Source organism: Varanus komodoensis, unplaced genomic scaffold (assembly GCF_004798865.1).
Source record: "Varanus komodoensis strain SLA01 unplaced genomic scaffold, ASM479886v1 scaffold4, whole genome shotgun sequence".
Lineage (NCBI taxonomy): Eukaryota > Metazoa > Chordata > Lepidosauria > Squamata > Varanidae > Varanus > Varanus komodoensis.
Window position 1 is genome coordinate 24331633 of NW_025335941.1, and position 20366 is coordinate 24351998.

The 20366-nt window shown below is 40.2% G+C and overlaps 1 protein-coding gene across 1 annotated transcript in view; it reads right to left on the reverse strand.

Annotated features, from left to right (window-relative positions):
- Positions 1–388: 388 nt before the first annotated feature.
- Positions 389–20366, reverse strand: part of GBE1 (1,4-alpha-glucan branching enzyme 1) — a 184265-nt gene continuing 164287 nt past the window's right edge. Inside the window, exon 16 of the mRNA XM_044441828.1 lies at positions 389–478. Coding sequence (XP_044297763.1) covers positions 437–478 — 42 coding nt within the window. The 3' untranslated portion in view covers positions 389–436. The remainder of the gene's footprint in view (positions 479–20366) is intronic.

The window sequence follows — 20366 nt, forward strand, 5'->3', positions numbered from 1 at the left end:
GCCAGATCCTGAAGAGGAAACTCAAATACTTTGGTCACCTAATGAGAAGGAAGGACTCCCTGGAGAAGAATCTAATGCTGGGAATAGATGGCAAAAGAAGAAGGGGACAGCAGAGGATGAGGTGGCTAGATAGAGTCACTGAAGCAGTTGGTGTGAGCTTAAGTGGACTCTGGGGGATGGTGGAGGACAGGAAGGCCTGGAGGAATCTTGTCCATGGGGTCATGGTGGGTCGGACACGATTTTGCAACTAACAGCAGCAACATCAAGAAGAGCCTACTCTGTGTACCAGATAAGACATGATGTGGCTAAATACAAATATACTGACACATAAGAATACTCCCAGGCATACCTGTGTCTTCAATGAATATTGTACCATCTCTTATAGATGAGCACTGCAAGTTGAGAATTTTTGTTACAGGAAAAAATCCAGCCTGAACTATTTAGCATCTGGATTATCCTCTTTGATGCAAAGACTCTCCTGCAATAAAAAGAGAGCAGATAATGGCATTTCTGAGACCAAAATATTAAGATTTGAACATGCATAATGCAGGCTTTTGTGACTTTATCATGCAGAGAGTGAAATACAAAACAACTGAACTGTCTCTTAAGAAAACAGAGTAAAGATTGTTACTGAAAAGAAATCCAGATTTTTTTTAATGACTTATCCAAAATCACTTGTAGAAATACCTGCTTGTATTATGAAAGAATCACCATTGCCCAGTCAGTAATAAACATATATACAAGCTGATACGATGCCAAGTTTGGGGTATGCCAACCTATTGACTTTATGCTTAACACTGCACAGAATCTGATAGTATTAGCTTTCTTGCATGCTGTAGAACCCACCCCACTTACCAAAACTAAATGAATCTCAACTCACTTGCAGCCACGAGAAAGCCAGTTTTTTAAATGCTTTAATTAGTATACCTAGAATATGAGGCACCTGCTGGGTGCCTCTGTAAATGTGGGAGGATTATCTTACCTATCCAGACAGTGCAGCCAATTTTAATCAGTTGTTGGTTTCAGGTGTGTTCCACAGCTACATGTACATCCAATTCTGATATACACTATAACATGCATATTGATTTCATTCTCACACAGGCTTAGGGTGGCCATATAGACTCTATCTGAAGGACAATCAAAGGACAGTCGTCTGTTTGAAGGACTGCACAAGGCCTGGTTTTAAGATAAGGAATGACAAAAGGTGAGAGTATCAGGGACCTTGAATAGTTAGGACCTGGTCAGCAGATACCCAGACCACAGTCTTTCCTACAATGGTGTGATGTACTACTGAAGTTATGGTATGTATTTCTAAACTTGCATCTATATAAATAAATAAGCATATACAAATGCTATTGAAATCTATCACCCTTTCTTGTTTTCTCTTTGTGGTGATACAGTCCGCATTCTTGATGCTGTAAAGTTGTCCCTTCATTGCTACAGAAATAATTGATCCCTCTTAATCTGGATTAAATGGAATCAATCACTGGATTGAATGGAAGCATCTTTGTGACCTGGACATGTCCATGTAGAAATCAAGTTATAGTGCCTGCAAGCAATATGCAGCAGGTGACTGTACACAAACTGCCTGAAAGGGTCAGATTTTAAAGAGAAAGGAAAGGTGGATGCTTAATATTCGTCTCATACTTCCTTAGGGATTGTAGTATACTGTCAGTGAAGGAAGCTCAGCATTTGATCCCTTTAAAAATATATATAAAGCAAAGCACTAGAAAATATTCCCTGAGGTACAATACTGCCCTGCTGTAGCCATGGATTAAGTGAACTTATATATCAATTGCTAACTTGAAGGATGTGATCAAAATTACTGGAAAGCTGGAATTCCAATTTGTCAAAGAAGGATGAATTGCTTGATGGCTCAAGTATTTAAGCTTTTACCCTCTTAGGTGAGAAGAATTAAAATATGCAGTTCATCAGATCTCTCCATGTCACAGGTATTACTAAAGCTAGAACACTTTAAAGAGGAAGGAAAAATTAATTATATATACCAAAGTAATGTGAGGAGATGAGACAAATTAAGTGCAAAAGGCAAGCAAATTATTAAAATCTTTTATTGAATATATTAGGCCTTTTTGAGGGGAAAACATTAATATTATTTTTTGCACCATTATTTGAAGTATAACTGGGGAGGCAATCGTGCAGTGGGACAACAGCAGCTTGGCCTCCAAAAGTTCTCAGGGTCAATCACAGGGATCACCCGGTGAGGCTGCAACAGACTCTCAAATCATGCAGAGCTGCTGCCTACCAGGAAAGTTATGTTAATTAGGTGCCTGCAGGCCACCCTGTCTGAAGGTGCAAGGTCTCATGAAGCAGGACCATTGCTACTGGTTGTCAACACAGAGATTAAATCAAGCCCAGTATTCCCCATTCCCATGTACTCTTGATCCTTTGAGGACAACTAGCTGAAGAGTCCACTAGAGTCCTTTGCAGCCTCCCTGTGTCTTTTAGGGAGCACAGCTAGATTGCAGGTTGTACATGGAGTGCAACCTGGGTGTTGAGAGAGTGCAACATGTGCCAAAATGTACTGTGTCTCTTGTAAGCCTCCCCTTTCACCTAAAATCAATAGGCTTTGCTGAAAGCAAGGTAAAATATTTATTAAGAGTTCAGGAAAAGTACAGAATGGGAAAAAGTTGGCCAGGATCTTGAACATAAGCAATAATCAGGTCAAAGCAGCAAATCACTGCAAAGAACAAATTGAAGGGGGAAATGAGAACACAAGAGCACACATCAAAGCCTTCAAATAAGCAAATAGAGACTGGCTGGCTGCTACTGCTACTGTCTTTACTTATTACAATGAACCTTGCATATTGATTGATTGATTGATTGAGCGAGCTTCTAAACTGCAGAATAACCCACGTTCTCCAGGTAGTATACTAGTCATTAAAGATATGAAATGCAAGCAAGGAAACTATGAATACAAACAGTACATAATAAAGTCAATATAAGAAGCAAATAAGAAAAGCATCAAATAAAACCAAAGTAATTCCACTAGCCAATTAAAAGTGCAATTCTTAAAATGCCAGGGAGAATGCAAAGATCTTTACCTAGCACCAAAGGTATTAAACATACTTATCAGGCTGGCTTTTTGTGTAGTGCATTCCACAAACAGGGTGCCATAACTGAAAATGTTCCCCTTAGCAGCCACTCAGTTTACCTTATCTGGTGGGAGCTCCTGAAGGGTCTGGGTAAGTCTTAAAGACCAGAATCTCAAAAGACTTGGATTTCATTGAACCATATTTACTTAAAAATGCTTATGTTAAACTTCTTAAGAATTATTTTGCAAGCATGCTACTCTTTTAAATGAACCAGATTTTTATGGCACATGGAAAAACTAAATAATTTGTTGCTTAAAAGCAAGCACATGTTAAATGAAGCTTTAAAAAGTCATTGCCTTATCCTGTGGTGGAAGCATACAGAAAGAAATTGCTGTTTCAGGGTATTACAAGCTATTTCAGCTACTATAAAAAGTGAAAAAAAAGTTTTGCCAAGTCATTGACAACAGAGTAATTGACAACAGAGCCCTGTGCATGTCTATTGAGAAGAAAGTCCCAGTAAGGTCAATCAAATTTACAGAGAAGTGTGTATAGGATTGCAGCCAAAACTCAGACATTTTCTTGTGAGGGCTTGGTAGCCTGAGAAAAGCGAGGAACCTGGAGTTACAGAACAATTCAGTAGCTAGATCAAAAGAGCAAGTCAGAAGGTCAGGTCAAGGAACAAGCCAACTTCCTGTTCAGAAGCATCCAATGGTCAGTCCAGTGTTGGAGGCAACTTCACTAAGAAATTGCCATGGTTTGATGGTTTACCAGTAAGCTGCCCACAGATCAGTAAAGCTTAAAAGAGATGTAGCATTATAGGTATCTCCAAAGGAGTACCTCCCTAGATACTATTACATAAATTCCATTGATCCTATTAAAATCTGTCCAAGCTTAAACTTAGATTACGATTTATGTAGTCTTAGAATACAAGTTAGAAAAGTATGGTAGGTGAAAGAATAAGGGTTTTATACCTAACCTTCTCACTAACAAATAATAATAGTAAAGGGACTTCATCACCTTGAGAAGTCCCACTCCTCTGCAGATAGACAGCATTCAGTTTTAACCTACAGATGGCAGGAAGTCCTGCCATCTGTAGGTCCCACCATTGTCCTGCAATTCTTGGACAAAGAATTTCCTACATCTCTACAGTGAACAAGCAAGACTTTGAAGATGTCCAAGCAACTTTTGATGCATTCAACATTGTTACTTTCTATGTTACTGCCAGGACCAATCATCTTTCATAGGCCTAATTTGCTGAAACTAGCAATGTGATTAAATCTAATGATACCTCTATTGACATTAACAAGATAGCCAATGCATGCAAGATTTCCCATTAATCACTGGAGTAGCAGGGCCAATTTTACACTGATCCTCAATATCACTCCCAAGCAATGGGGCACAGTTTCTCTTTCTTGCCCTCTCACCCTCCCATGCCATCAAAATCTGCTACTGGCAGGACTTCCCCATTTATATAAGGAAGAGAGCAGAAACAGATGGAGGAAGCAGAAAAGTGCTGAATTGGCTTCTGTAGTGGAGTACTATCTTGTCCTTTGCCACTGGTGGCAAAATGCTAATGATCTTGATGAACAAACAATATCATACCTTTAAACATCCAAACCATTCTAGGGAATCTGACAATTCTAGGTGTCTTTCTATGGAAGGCATGCACTATTGGAGGATTGCCTTTTGCACAGCTGCTTGGCAGATCTTCTCAAGAGAGAAATGCTGTTGTCTGTCTGGAGAATTTTTCTCAGTCTTCCTCAGTAAAAGAACTGACAGCTGGGCAAAGTATACACTCATAGGCACAGCATGTTCTCAGCAGTTTGAAGTACAACATGCTAAATACATTTTTTTCCTGTGGTGATTTCTTATCCAAGTCTCTCAATGTCTGGTTGTCTGAGGAACAGTTGAGAAACATCAAAAATACTTTTGAGAATTAAATCTCTGTGACACAGCAAAAATAGCCTCACATTTATTTTCTTTCAATATCCGTTCACACCGAATAAATCAGCAAATAAACATAGATACAAAAGAAAAGAAAACACAATCAATACAAAATAAAAGCATTATCAGTTTAGCAAAGCCTAAATTTTAGCTCAGGCTAATATTCCCCAGTTGGTACCCTCCAGATGTTTGGGACTTTAACTCCTATCATTCCCAACCAGATGAGAGTTAGTCATTAGTACCTGGAAGGCACTGGGTTGGGGGAGGCTGATTGATCTGCTATCCATGTCAAAGTGTCCATTCAAGCAACAGTGTCTTCATCTGATACTTAGAGTACCTGAGTACTACTACTGCGGGACAGAGGGAACTACAGCTGTCTGCCCACCCAGCATATTTCAATAGATATGAGTGAGACTTCCTCTGAGGTTCTCAAAATACAGAAAGGCTCACACAGGAGCAGCCAATCATTCAGATATCCTCCTAAAGATGAAAACATGAAGAGAAGAGCTCTTAGAATTACCAGGAGACTGGGGACCTTCTCCAGGAGACAGACAAAAGCATTTGCTTTGTTTTGTTTTGAAAAAAAGTCTAAATGAAGAACTATAACAGATGTCTTATATTAAGGCTGTATGGAGAAAGTGGTCAAAGGGCTGCATTTTTCTCCTTCTTCAGTACCCATAGGATACAGACTTGCCAAATTTAATCATGTGGCAGCCAATGCAGGACACAGTAAATAAAGTATTTCTTCACTATGTATATTCATTTTTGCTGTCATAAAGTATGGTGACACCAATAGAGTCTGTGGGCTTAAAGTGAGATTAGGCTAAATCATGGAGGCCTTGCTCAAATTAGCCTAATTCTACATTGTAGGAAAAGGCCAACAGGGTGCAATTGGTGCATGGTGCGGGCGCGGGCATGCTCAGGCAGAGAACACAGACGCAATCATGCCCATATCCCTCCCAGCACAAATGCGGCCATCTCCTCCCCCCCAGCATGACCGCAATCGCACCAAGCAGGGAAGGCGGGCATGCTCGTGATCATCACCCGATGCAGAGTTCATGACCTGCGACAAAATTTTTATAAAATTTCTGTTTGCGACCCGATTTGGTTGGGAACTGAGGCATTCATGAGCTGAGGTACCACTGTACTTCAGTTATTAAATGTATAGACTTCCCAGTAGCTGAAACACTCAGCTATTTCCTGCAATGGGTACTGAATGCTGAACAAGCTAGAGTTTTACTCTGAAGCAGGAGGGCTCCCCCTATATTCTTATTGTGTCTGATGAATAAAGTTCTGCTTCTTTGTAGACTCCCATTGTTATTACCAGCTATCTTGCAGATGTGTCACTCTAGCATTCTGGGAGGGTCTGTGCTGAGAATGAAAGGGTGGAGAGGTAAGGCATGTTGCTAGATAGAAAGAGTAATGGTCTATGTTTGTGTTTTACAAAGCCAGATTGGAAGAAGCTGACTGGGAGAGGGGGTTGAATGGTATTCTAACACAGCCTGCTCATGACTTGCTTAGCTTAGCTTCCAAGCTGCTCATAACAACATCAGACAGGAAGAGTTTTGTAGCCAATCCAAGATTAACACATTTATTATGTCAAACATTTTTGATGAAGTGAAACCAAGCCCATGAAATCTTGGAGATGTAATAAATGTATTCCCCTATTACAATGCTAAAGTAATCTTTGTTGCTTTTGCTGCAATAAACAAGCATGGTTACCACTCTGGAAATAATAATAGAAATATAATAAATATAATAATAACAGCATTGCAATATAATGTATCATCTTAAAGTGATGTTGATATTAAATGGTTTCTAGCCCCACGATATGAAATTACTATTTAACTGTGTTGATATATTGATGTTTATGACTGGCTATGCATTTATGCTCTAATTTCTTGTGCATTGTAAGGTGCTTTCAGTAATATTTATCATGGAGAAGTGGCATCCAAATAAACTGATGATATTGATGATATTTATAAAGAAACAGATATGAAAACACCATGAATTCCCACTACTTAACCTACAAAGGCTAGAAATGGATGTTCTTGGACTTCCTGCTATTCCAGGGTAGAATACAAAACATCACAATCTTCAAAATATGGTACCTGTTTTTTCATAGAACCCAGACAGATTAATGTCACTAACAGTGTGACATATTAGACAGCAAGTGTTCAATCCAGTTCCACTATAAAATTAATCTCAAAAAAGAAGAAAATGGTAATTTGTTTTTGCAGTCTTCCTGATGCTTAAAAAAATCATTATAGGATTTAATTTATAGATACAGTTCCTTTCATTCTTTTATTAGCTCCATTGCCCAAGGGAAAATCAGTACAGCAGGCATCATGTGTCTTTAATAATGAAGCAAACTCCTACAGCGCTTGAATATGGGGAAGAATCCCAATTATATGTACACCAAATGCCAAATGCAGATCTGCAGATCTGTGGCATTCACAGGTCAGCTCCTATTGAAATGAAAGGAGGAAAGTGCTGACCAAAGCAATTTTGACAATAACAAAGCATATTCAACTTTAAGTATTTAAGAAGAAAGATTGTATTATCTTTTCACACAACACAGGTGCACTGATCCAGCAAGAGATGAGCACTTATGGAGCAGATGCAAATATTTACCTTGGGTGCATGTGCAGTGTGCTACACATTCAGATGAGAGCCAGTCCATGGCTCCCCTTTTTTGCATTATGTGGTAGGCTGCACATTCACCAGGAGTCCTAGTATATTATACGCATTGCTGTGTGCTCATGTATAAGAGCTGGAGCAAGAATTCATAGTTGCTGCTATGTTATTCTTAAAGGGTGCAAACACTTGGAAATGTTATTTAAATTGTAGCCCATAACAAATGAACAAAAAATAAATAACTTCCTGCCCAAGATCTTTTCAGTATGGTTATATCTATGCTTCTAACTTACAAAATCTGCATTTCATATGAAAAAGGATAAAATTATGCTTGGCAAATTAGATATTATAGATTTTGCTTCTGCCTGCAAATTTGATCACATTAGACAAGCACATTATTTGCCTTAGCAAACCAAAGAGCAGTGAGTAAGCACTGCTATTAAAACAGAATGCTATTAAAGAAACTGTAAAAATAATTGTAGATTCACATCGAGTTTATATAAACATTTTAAGCATCATTGTGGTAGATTTCAATGTTCTCTCTCAAGGAAAAGGATAATAGCTGAGACTACAGTTTAAGTCAAGGAAATTATGTTATAGTGGAAAGATAAGTAACACTCCCATCTAATGTTTATCTATCCATAAGTAAGTCCCTTTACTTTGAAGAGGACCTATTTTCAGGTCAATGTGTACAGCAGGCATTCCCAGCAGTGCACCCATAAAGACCTCCAGCAGTACTCTCTGCTCCTTGAGCTCTTTATTTCAAAAAAATAATAATTAAAAATCTGAATTTAGTCAAGCACCTGGTTTTTGTTCTTATTCCTCAACCTGCTGCCAGCTGGTTTGGTCAGCTGTCCAACAAGCAGAAAGAGAAGGAGAAGGAAAAAGTTGTTTTCTAGCCTCACATTGGCTTTCTTTCCTGCTCTCTCTCCAAGCCTTTAGTTTTTCTGCCCTTGCTATCTTTCTCCCTCTACTGAACCTATCCTTCTTTTTCTTCCATTCGTCACCATGTTCTCTCTCTCTCTGCCTCTAGCCAAGCTATTTCTACCCCACTCACCACCCTTTTGTTTTGACAGGTCCTGTGGCAGTCATTATGTGTCTGACTACATCCTCCATGAGAACCATTTCATAGTTGTGCCCAGAACAGTTGCTAAAATTCTGAACTGTACTGATGGATCCAAAGAGTTAGGAATTCTGGTGTATAGGATTACAGGCTTAGTGCACTAATAAAAACAGATTCTGTAACTGAGACCTTCTTATGCATTGCACTGGAGTGCTTAATCTGTGCTGGGGCTCATGGGGGTTGAACCTGCTTAAAATTCTAGGAAAAGCAACCATGGAGGGCAGCACCAAAACACAGGCAAGCAAAGAGTAGTAGGATAGAAGAGGCCTCAAAATGTGACCACCTGTTGAACCTCCAGTGGTGGCATAATATTGAGAATAGACATATTGAAGTAATGTGGCAAGTTTACATGGGGAAGGTGATCCTTCAATACCCAGATCCTAAGCCATGTGGATCTTTAAAAGCAAGAACCATTACTTTGAAAGGGGCTTGGAAATAAACAGGGAATTTATGCAATTGATATAACAATGCATATGCTTCCTTCACAATTGGCTCCAGCCTATTCTTGCTGCAGTATTCTGCACTAGATGACATTTCACGACACTCCTCTAAGGTCGCTTCACAGCTAGGACTAAGTGTGGGGTTTTCCAGTAAGAAGGTTTCTAGAGAGCTAGAAACAAGAATCCTGGTGTTTTTTAAAGAAATAATAATACAATCTAATGTATGTTTAAACATAAATCTTGAGTTAAATGGAAGTAAGTACATATTGGATTGCATCCTTAATCATGGGCTGCATTTATTCTCCATGTTTTGGTTTTGCAGTGCAGGCATTCAGCTGAAAGATGAAGATGAAAGAACCTGAAAAAACAATTAAGAAATTTTAAATGCTTCCTGTAGTGTCTTTTAAATTTTCATTTCAGATATTGAACTATTTTTTTAATCTACAGGATATAATAATGCTGGTAACATTGTTCATGGAACAGCCGCATGGGGGTGTATATAGAACACATGTAAATTATAATGGCACACTGATTGTGTATGCAGACAGCATACCTTAAGGATTTCAAATGCTGCCTTGTTACAAAACCAGGCTTTCCGGAGAGGAGTATGAAAGCAAAACACACCCAGATCTCCTGCTCTGACAGGCAAGGCTTGAGTGCTCAAGGCTTCTCTCTTTATGTTCCTATCCATCTGTCTTCACTGTGCTATCAGTAATGTGTATGTGATGCAAATGTTAGCAATACATGCTAGGGTGATACAGAATTTCTCCAACTATGTCAAGGTGAATGCAGCTGTGTTGCTGAATTCACTTTATGGCTCCAGAATAGATACAGGTTGGTGCACAATGAGGCTAGGGAAAGTTCTCCTGTCAAGGTATCAGTGCTCCTTTTAACAGGGAATCATCACCATCATCCTGACAGGTAGTTTCATGGACCATCCTATGTCAGTGCCCTCCATGTCTGCCTGCTTGCCACCTCCCTCTTGCCCTCTGAACTAATCAATCTTGAATAGCAACTCTGTCCTTTTGTTTCTTACTAGCTCTCACTAAGTTCTAGTGCAAAAAGCATGTGGAATAGTCATCATGGAACTGTATTAATTCACCATGCACATTCACAGTGCTACTTGCCTTTTTCTATTGCTCCCCTAAGTTAACATTCTGTAGCCATGGGTTTGCATTCAGATTAGCAAACTTCTGGTCATACAGTGGGATTTGCCTTCCTCTCTTCCCATTGAACTCATGTCCCCACCCACCCATGTGTTCAAGATGGTTCCCCAGCTCCCCAGAGAAGATTTGTGAGATTTAGAAAAGCATCTTTCTCAATGTGTCATCGGATGTACACAGCTGGATACAACCCATGAAAAGGAGCCCATGACTGGGAAAGGTTTAAGCCTAGTTTTCTTTCTGGATGCTAGATTTCTATTTGTAGAAAGTTGCTGACATGTAGCTCATTCACCCACATACTGGACAGTATGCCACATGCTTCTTCTGAATGTCCTTATTTCATAAAAATAATAGGAAACTGTCACAAGATACAGTGATGGCTGCAACATTGGACAGGCTTAAATGGGGATTCCTCAAATTCATGGAGGATCGGACTATCATTGACTTCTAGACATTATGGCTGCATTTAACCTCCTTTGTCAGAGGGGGCTATTTTATTCATGGTTGTGGGCTTGCTGCAGGTATCTGGTTAGCCTGTGTAAACAGAATAGTGGACTAAATAGGTTTTTGATCTGATCCACCATGATTCTTCCTACATTTTTAATTATCCCACAGTTTTAAGAACTTGAAGTGTTAGAATGGGGCAAAAATGCCTCCAAGCAAATAAAAAATCGTTAATGGATAATTTATTTGTGTTATTAAAAGATTTATAACCCAGCTTTCAGTAAGAAAGCTGTCTAAATAATTAGCAGCTATGTAAAACAAAATGCTAACTATGCAAATAAAATCAACTGGAAAAAAGAGTGAGAATATATAGGGAATGTGGGATAATATATAGTGAAAATGAGACTATATAGCAGCCAACTGCCAAACCAAATCAAAAAGTGCATCAGGTGCAGTTAGCTTGCCTATAAAGACTGTACATCATGGCCATTGCAAGAAGACCACAAGTGTGCTAAACTTAAGTAATTATCTCATTTCAAAGAATTGTGGGCTTTTCATAGAACAGACCTGTTCAAAGTGGTTACTTGACTAACAAAGACTTGGCTCATTCACATGTGTTTTTTAAAGAATAGATAGGCCTATATGAAAGATATTTCCCTCAGCTATCAAAGATCAGATCACAATGGGCCTTTACAAATGAGCATCAATGTTTTAATTTAACCCAGAAACAAACAGGCAGCTAATGATATCATACAATTTTGTCATCATGTGCTTGCAAAAGTCCCAGAATAGGGTTGCAATGTTCTCCCCTGGAATCTGTCTTTCTTCTGTTTGTTAGACTTCTTCTCATGCTTGGCCCTCGCTTAGGAAGCAAGTTGAGGCAAGAGGAAATCTGTGCATAGTCGCAAGACCTTGATTGCACAACTGGCAACCACCTTCTGCAGCACGTGCCGCACAAAGGCTGCCAGTCTTGTGCTTCAAAGATGGGTGCTGCTTGTGCTGCATTCATGTGGGTTTGTTTCCTGTCAGGAGCTCACATGAATGGTCCGTGTGCTTAGCACAAAGATTTATGGCTATGAGAAAGCAGGCCAGAGTCCAGGGAACTGAGCCCAGGGTTCCCATCCCCAAAACAGATTCCTCACTCATCCCTACTCCAGAAATCAACCTGGCTGCTGCATTCTGAGTAAGCTGCTTACATAGATCTCACCTAAAACATGGATAGGTTCACATGATGAGAGAGTCATAGTGCACTTTTACCACTGAAGGTATATCATGTCAAAAGAACCCATTTCTGTGTTCCTGTGTGGTAGAATTATTAATATTAGTATTTCTGAAACCATGGAGAGAGACAATGGTCTGTTCCAAGGTTTCCACACTTCGCCAGGTGTCTGAACCCAAGATTGCTATTTTACCATTTCTGGTATGCAATCAACATGGGGGTGACTTCACCTAGCCTTAGAACTCTACAGCCCTCAGCTCCCTAGCAACAGATGACTCATTGCTTGCTTTATTCCCATTGACTGAGTAACGCATCCATGTATGTGTTTACTTTTAGAAACTGTGAGATAGTGCAAAAATATGTGAATAGTAGAGATTCAGGGCAAAGCTGTATATTTGCATACTATAAACATCTCTGTGAGGGCTCAAGTGTCTGGAAAGCACCACAAGCATTCAGGTACACTTGGCAGGAGGAAAATGGCTTAAAGACCAGAGCATACCAATCTAGAGAAGCTCCTGCAACTGCAACCAGTCAATGTGAAAACAGTCTTGTAACACAAGGGCATTCATTGTAATGACAGAGGAACTTGATCTAAATAGGATGTACATATCATTTGTACATTAAATATAATGTCCAGTGCATTGCCAAAAGCTCAAGTTTGTCTGATAAGAAGAGATAGTATGTATGTATGTATTTTTATCCCAGCCCATTAGCCATAAGGATCCCTTATGTATAGTAGAGAACCTTCTACTATAATTGATTAATTCATCTTCCATTATGGCACAGTCTGGTGACTGAATCATACCATTAAAAGTATAGAAGGAATGTCAAAATGAATGACAGTCTTGTCACTTACAATGGACAATGTAAAGAAATGCACTTGCAGATTCTATTGTGTTGGGATGTAATTCTATGTGACTCCAGGAAAATCTAGTCTGCTCCTATCTTATATACTCCACTCAGCATTCTTTTCCTTGGTCATGCTAGACTAGAATGGAATATTGGAAAACAGTTTTTATCTAGGATCAGCATGGACCATACTCTGAAGTGCCAAGCTAGCTATAGAACCATCATGGGGAGTCTTCTGCCAACCCACATTAAACATTTCCAGTGCATCACATGTTCCTAAACAGCCTGTACACATAATATTCTATGCACACACTCATGGTCCACTAGGGCACTACATTTTCAGACTAAAATCTGGAAATCAACCACATAATCGAATCCTTAGTTCGCATGCTACATTATCCTGCATGCTGGGTTGCCTGACAGACCCCAGGCTCACATCACACATAAATTGACCTACAAGCTAATCCTTCTAAGACACTGTCAAAACAAGGGTAGTAAAATTGTCCTCAAATTTAAGCATTCATGCTTTTATGCTTTAAGTCCTATAAACCAGAATATGCCCTGGGAACAAAACATCTCAAAAGTTGCAAAAGGATAGTTTCCTGGGGTACTTTTTTATCCCAAACATTAATGGAGGTTTACTACAAGTTATCTTAGTCTAAAGCCAAGGCTGGACATCCCTGTTTCCAGTGAAAATAATTCCATGACAAGTGACAGAAAATGAAATGCTGGAACCTCTGCCTTTGAGGATTCTTAGGCAAGGCATCCTCTCTGGTCTGCTTCCTATGGCCCATTCCTCTTCTCATTACTCTTATTACCACCTGCCTTTGCTCCTTATCTTCTTACTCATTGCCGCTGCTGCTCCCTTGCATGGCTGGTACAGACCCAATGGGCAAGTAGGCAGTTACAGCTTTTATTCACTACTACTGTTGGGACCAGAGCAAGAGACGGGTGAACAGGAAAGGTGAAGTGATAGAGAGGAGGAGCATCTCCAAAAGGGCTCCTGTAAGTAGGCCACTGCTGGCACGTGAGCCATTGGCAAGTGTCCAGTGATGCTTCCTGCTGAGGCTGGTCCATCCTGACCTGATGGGATTCCTGTGTTCCTTCTGTAGCCAAATGCGCTCATAAACAGGAGGCAGGTATCTCCATAAATGCTGAACGCACCAGAAAATTGCCACCAGGCTATACAAACTTGTGAACAGATGTTCAAGAAAGGAACACTTGATAAGCATAATTTCTGCAAGTATTCTTAAGTTAATGTAAAAATGCCTTTTGATTGTTGCTTGTGTCTGTGCAGGGGGTGTGTGCACGTACACGCACATGAGAAAGAGAAAGGCAATAGTCCGTCTTATAGCAGTGGCTCAAAGTTTCACTGGTAACTCACAGCTTTCATATCTGCTTCAAAAGTGTAGAAAACATTGCGTACGTTATCTGATCCTTTTTGTTATCACAATTCACCAGCCCTTCCCAGTTGAGCATGGCATGCTTAACTTGTTTTAAAGCCCTTAATTTATATTAACAAATGATTCCTATGGGATTATTAAAAACAGAAGCCTAGTCTTACATGTTGATCAGTTCAAAGGGTCGTTGTACATTACTGCTCTCATCAATTCATGGCAGAATTTTAAGAAGTCCTGGAGGATTTGGGGGGAAATTAATGTGTACATGCAGTTTTAGGAGTGTTAGCAGAAAATTAATTTTTAATGATAAAATTGCACTCAGTAGAGAGTATTTATTTGTAAAGACTACCAAAGAATTACAAAGGAGTTAAACTGTGCCAGTCTAATTAAAATTAATGGGAGTCCATACAGATAAAACTCCATACTCTGCCTTGCATATTTAAGAGGAAGCAATCTAGAAGATTACATCATTCACATCTAAGTTTCAGAAATCCACACTGTACTCAGGCAGCTCAATGTTCCTCCAGCTCCTAGAGGAACCAGATTGTCCTGACCTCCAGCTAATGATTTGCAATTGCAGACTACTCCTTATGGTATTCCCATCCCCTGCCAAACAAGAATCAGCTGGGCGTAACACTGCCAGACACTATCTGTGCTGGACTTCTGCAATGCATTGAACAGAACAGTGTGCATTTCCTGGCAAATCCTTTACTGCACATGGCTACTGAATGAAAGCCAGTGTGGTGCAGTGGTTAGAATATCAGACTAGAATGCAGGAGAGCAGCGAGCTAGTTTTCACTCAGCTGTGCTACTCAGTAGGTGACTTTGGGCCAGTCACCAACTCTTAGACTAGTCCACTGCACCGGGCTGATGTGAGGATGAAATGGAAATGAGGAAAAAGACTATGTAGACTGCCTTGGGTTCTTCATAGGCAGAAGAAGGGCAAGATATAAATGTATCATCATATTAAGTACTACAACAATGTATGGTAAAAAAAAAAAAAAAGCAGAGACATCACCTTGCCAACAAAAGTGCATATAGTCAAGGCTATGGTTTTCCCAGTTGCAATGTATGGCTGTGAAAGTTGGACCATATGATGGCAGAGAATGAGGTGGCAAGATGAGGTGGCCACTGAAGCAGTTGGCGTGAGCTTAAGTGGACTCCGGGGGATGGTGGAGGACAGGAAGACCTGGAGGAGTGTTGTCTATGGGGTCGCGATGGGTCAGACACAACTTCACAACTAACTACAATAATATCATATAAGCAAATTGTACTTTTAGTGACAGTGAATTCAAATATTTTGTGATCATTTGTGGCCCACATTAGTCGTAGACTTCATAGTACTGAAGGAGAAGCAATGCAGATCAGGAGAATTTGCCATTTATCTAACATCTGCAAGTGTGCCAAGTGCGTCTCATATGTTATTGCGTTTTGTTCATGAACTGCTTGCAACCTTTTTTGTTGATGGGAAGTATAGAAGCATCGTATGCAAAGAAGTCAATACATAATTGTTCTGATCTTTAAAATATGAGGTTACTTGCTTTTATCTCATATTGCAGACTGGACCGGATGCTAAGACATCTGTCCTGTTTAAGGGTTGTGCCCAGCTCCAGAGGAGGCCCTTGTAGGACCTTTTCTACATCTGAGGGTTTCTGGGAGGCTGTTAAGAAATTAAAATGGTAATGAGCCCCAGATTCAACTCCTTGGCAATCCTGAAGAAAAGCCAAACCAAACCAAACAAAACGTTATTTTAAAATGGAACACAGAATGACTTTCAAGGCTGAATTCCATTTTGGAGAAGCTTTTGGGGACCAGCATTCCAGTTGTGGGCAACCTTTCCAACAATACCAGTGCATCTTAGCTGAAAGCTACATGACTTAGGGGGCCTTCTTAGGAGGGAGCTTTGACACTTTTAGAATACAGGAGGAGGCCTGCGCCAAACCTGGGAAATCACCAAATAATTTATGGTTCAGGGAAAGGGGAACCACAGATGCCAGATTTAGGCCCCAAACCTACCTTTTTAAAATACAGACATCAGCAGTAGTTCCTGCTGAACTTCTAGGATAATGGCAGTTGTCTGTTAATAAACCTCTGATAGAATCAAGATTCAAACTGGATACGTCTTGATTCCTTACATATTTGGCCAGTACAGATTGTGATCACAGGCTAAACAAGCCATAGTGAGTTGTTTAAACCACAGCACAGCTTGTAGTTTCCATAACCACCTGTCTCAGTGTGGCTTATTTCATCCAAACCTGGGCAGTGCAATTTGTAAGAGATGGAACAAACCTCAAACAACCAAACAGCCCATGTATTATTTGAGGGTTGTTTCTCCATCTAACAAGTCATGCCCACCATGCCGGGGTGGCTGATTGTGAGCAACTGTGCCTGGCATGTGCTGACACATACTGTGGCTTCAACAATCCCTATAGTTTCTTTAGCCTATGATGATTGTCCAGATCAGAGCAGTATGCTATACTGTATTCCACCCTTATGCACAGCTTTGACATAAGAATGTGATCTATATTTCTATGCATGGAATATTATTTACTTCTACCCTGGTTAGGGCAGGAAAAAAATCCCAGTGGTGAAAATGGAAACTTTATCCAGAACTCTAATTGGTGCATGCATGTAGTGTGGGAAATGTTCGTCACAATCATGGCGGAGAAAGATTCAATATCCTTTCCCCATACATAATACTTGCAATCTGGTTTGTGCTCTGAGATGGAGAGAGAGATCACATGCAGAATTACATGCTCACTATATTCAACATGTAATTTAACCTTTAGTTGCTATACTATACCAGCTCTCAACTGGGCATACCTTTATAGATGGACCAGGGACTTGTCTAAAATAACCTAGAAGTGCGAGTTATGAATATGCATAGATGTCTGAATGTAAGCATGGGGAGGGGGAGCATGGGACTTCATGAGTGCTGTGAAGGAACCTGTGCTCTCGCTTTCTTTTTCAACAGTGGCTGGCAGAAATAAAGGCTTCCATATAATGCTTTCAAGTAAGCCCGGCTGCCCCAAAGCCAGGCTCACGTCCAAAAGAAATGAGCTCTGTAATTAACTTGGCAATCTGCTCTGCTGAAAATCATGTTGGTAAGTCATAGCCAAACAAGACAAACACTTTAATTCACATAAGCCAGGAAAAAAGGCAGAGGAAATAGTCTTAAAATACCTGTTGTCTTTGTCACAGCTGGTGAGAATGTATTGCAGGAACAGAACCCATCAATAGCAAACAAAGGAAGGACAGTCAGTTCTCACTCAATGATTGCTTTTTGCATACCACTGCATCTAACCCTTTGTGCCCCCATCCCCTGCCCCATGATTAGTAGTGCATGAGTCTACAAAGGTCCCTTTTAGGCATAGCTCCAGGTTGTGCCACACATTGTGCAGGAGCCACACATTTGATGTGCAAATTCTGGGTGGATAGGTGTGACTAATAAAATCACATTGGTGTAGCAGATCTTACAAGTTTTTGCCATCTACTGCTGTCAATGCAGTAGCATCCCTTGGACGTATGTTGAGGGATGATAACGGTATTCAGACATTCTTCATGCCCAGCCTGGGGCGGTGTGGCCATGCTGCAAACTTTGCCCCAAGCACTGACCATGCCCCTTAGACACAGGAAAAGATTACATTTGCACAGACACTCACAGATGGACTTCCAAATGGCTGGAACCCACATGAAGAAGGTACATGTAACATCTGCGCTAATGTGGAGATGTCCACGGAAGATGGCAGGTACTATGCAGAATGTCAGCGGCAGGGCCAGCAGTTTGATCTCACTGCCCCCCTCTGACATCATCCTGCTTTACAGGATCATTCTACAGCTAGGTAATGCACATGAAGCACATAAACATTAGGTACAGCAGGACACCCATATCCAAGGGAATAGGTTCCAAGTTCCCAGAGGATGCCTCAAACTGTGGAGAGTAGGGAACATGTGTGGGGGTTAGGGGTGCAGGACCCCCACACGTGGAAAAACTGCAACTATCTCTAGGGAAGAAACTGTGAATACTTCTAGGGAAAATTGTAAGTATCTCTAGGGAAAGATGTCTCCAGAGTCTTTGTGCCTGCTGAGAGACAAAATATGTGAATCAGAGCATGGAGGCCCCATAGTTCGCAAGGATATTTGTGGTTTTTCCCTAGAAATATTCACAGGTTTTCTCTAGAGATAATCACAGTTTTTCCATTTTTGGAAAATGGAAAAACTTGCACCCCTAATCCCAAGAATGTGGAGGCCTGACAGTCAACTGCAGTTAGGTGAAACTGTGGTAACTGAGACAGTGAATATGGAGGTTCTGCTGCATTTTCCTCCCAGCAAAGCTACAATTTAGGTTAAAAATTTGAAACTGGTTGAAGGTCAACCACTGAGCTTCATAGATAAGTGGAGACTTGAATGTGAGTCTCCCTGGTCCTGGTCTAATCCTGGGTAGGCAACCTTTTGGACCTAAGGGCAAATTTGATAAACTTTTATTGGTATAACCATAAAATGGTTACCATGGATGAGCATTGTTAGTCACAAGGGTCAAAAACCTTGCCCTAAGGTATTAATGGGAAATTAAAATACCAGGAGTTAGAGGCTTCTACTTGGCTTTGACACAATCCCAACAGCAATTAAACACATACAATTTTAAAATAAAAATTGGGAAGCAGCACCTGTTTCAGTGGGCACCACAGTAGTGTCTGGGTACACATTGTTGCCAGGTTGTCTACCCTTGCCCTAATCACTACACCAAAGTGAATCTTGCCTCTGTGTGTGTGTGTGTGACTGAGAGAGAGAGAGAGAGAGAGAGAGAGAGAGAGAGAGAGAGAGAGAGAGCGCGAGCGCATGAACAAGCAAGCAAGCAAGCAAGCACTTTTCTTTTTCTTAGACTTTTTGAATGGATCTACATACCTGGTTCTGGATTGAAGGCTAATTGTCCTCTTTTCCTTTCTTTATATGGATTGTCCATTTCACCGATACTGCTATGCAGATCAATTCCATCTTCTGACATCTTAACTTTTTGGCCCATGAACTGACCTTACATCGTGGACAGAGGGGCCATGCCAGCTGCAAGGTAAGTGCTCCCTTCCCTTGGGTATTTTTCTTCTTAAGGATCCAGAATCTTTTGCATCATTCTGGGATATTACTCTCTGAACTATGCTACAGGATCTAGTCTGCTTCCTCTTTGGGAACGCTTCACATATATTTTGTTTTATAAATGTACATACTGTACCTCAGGCAATACAATTATATTGTACTAACAGGAAGAAACCTGAGAGAACCATTCATTTGCTGTACGTTGATTCACTGCCATTAATTCCTAGGCATCGACCAAGAAGAAAAATAGAGGAATTCTAAATCTGATCACTTTTTACATTACAAGCAAGAGAGTTTAATGTATTTCTTGGGAGCAAGGCCTTCAGCAAATGGGCTGCCACAACTCTGAATTAATTTCAAAGGAAGCACAGACTATAGAGCACAGCAGCAATCTATCCTGAGCGTGATAGTGTCATGCAATCCAGTGTGAAGATTTTGGTCATAGCCCAACCTTATCTTAACAAGTATAATCACTCTCATTTGGAGGAAGGAGTTTTCCAACTACCTGCATTACATAAAATTTGCTGTGGTTCTACTGCCGGAGATGAGTCCTACCTTGGATACCATTCCATGCAGCAATTTGTAGCTTTCTAACTGTATCATTTCAAGCAAGTTTTCTCATCAAAGAGATGAGGTCCCTGTCCTGCTCCCAGCGGGGAAGCTCATCTGACTATCAGAGTATGCGTGAGATACACTGTCAATTTTGTTGATTGAAAAATAAAGGACTTGAATTCAGGTTTTTCTCTCCTTGCTGTGTACATATGTTAGTGATATACATTGTTGTTGCAAACTGAACATTTATTTATTTATTTATTTATTTATTTATTTATTTATTATTTATTAAAACATTTTTATGCCGCCCCATTCGCCGAAGCCTCGGGGCGGCTTACAACATTTATTATTATTATTACTATTTATTAAAACTTTTATATGCCATCTCATATGCGTGGCATCTCAGGATAGCTCATAATAAAGTCAAATAGCTTAAAAACAATCTAACAAT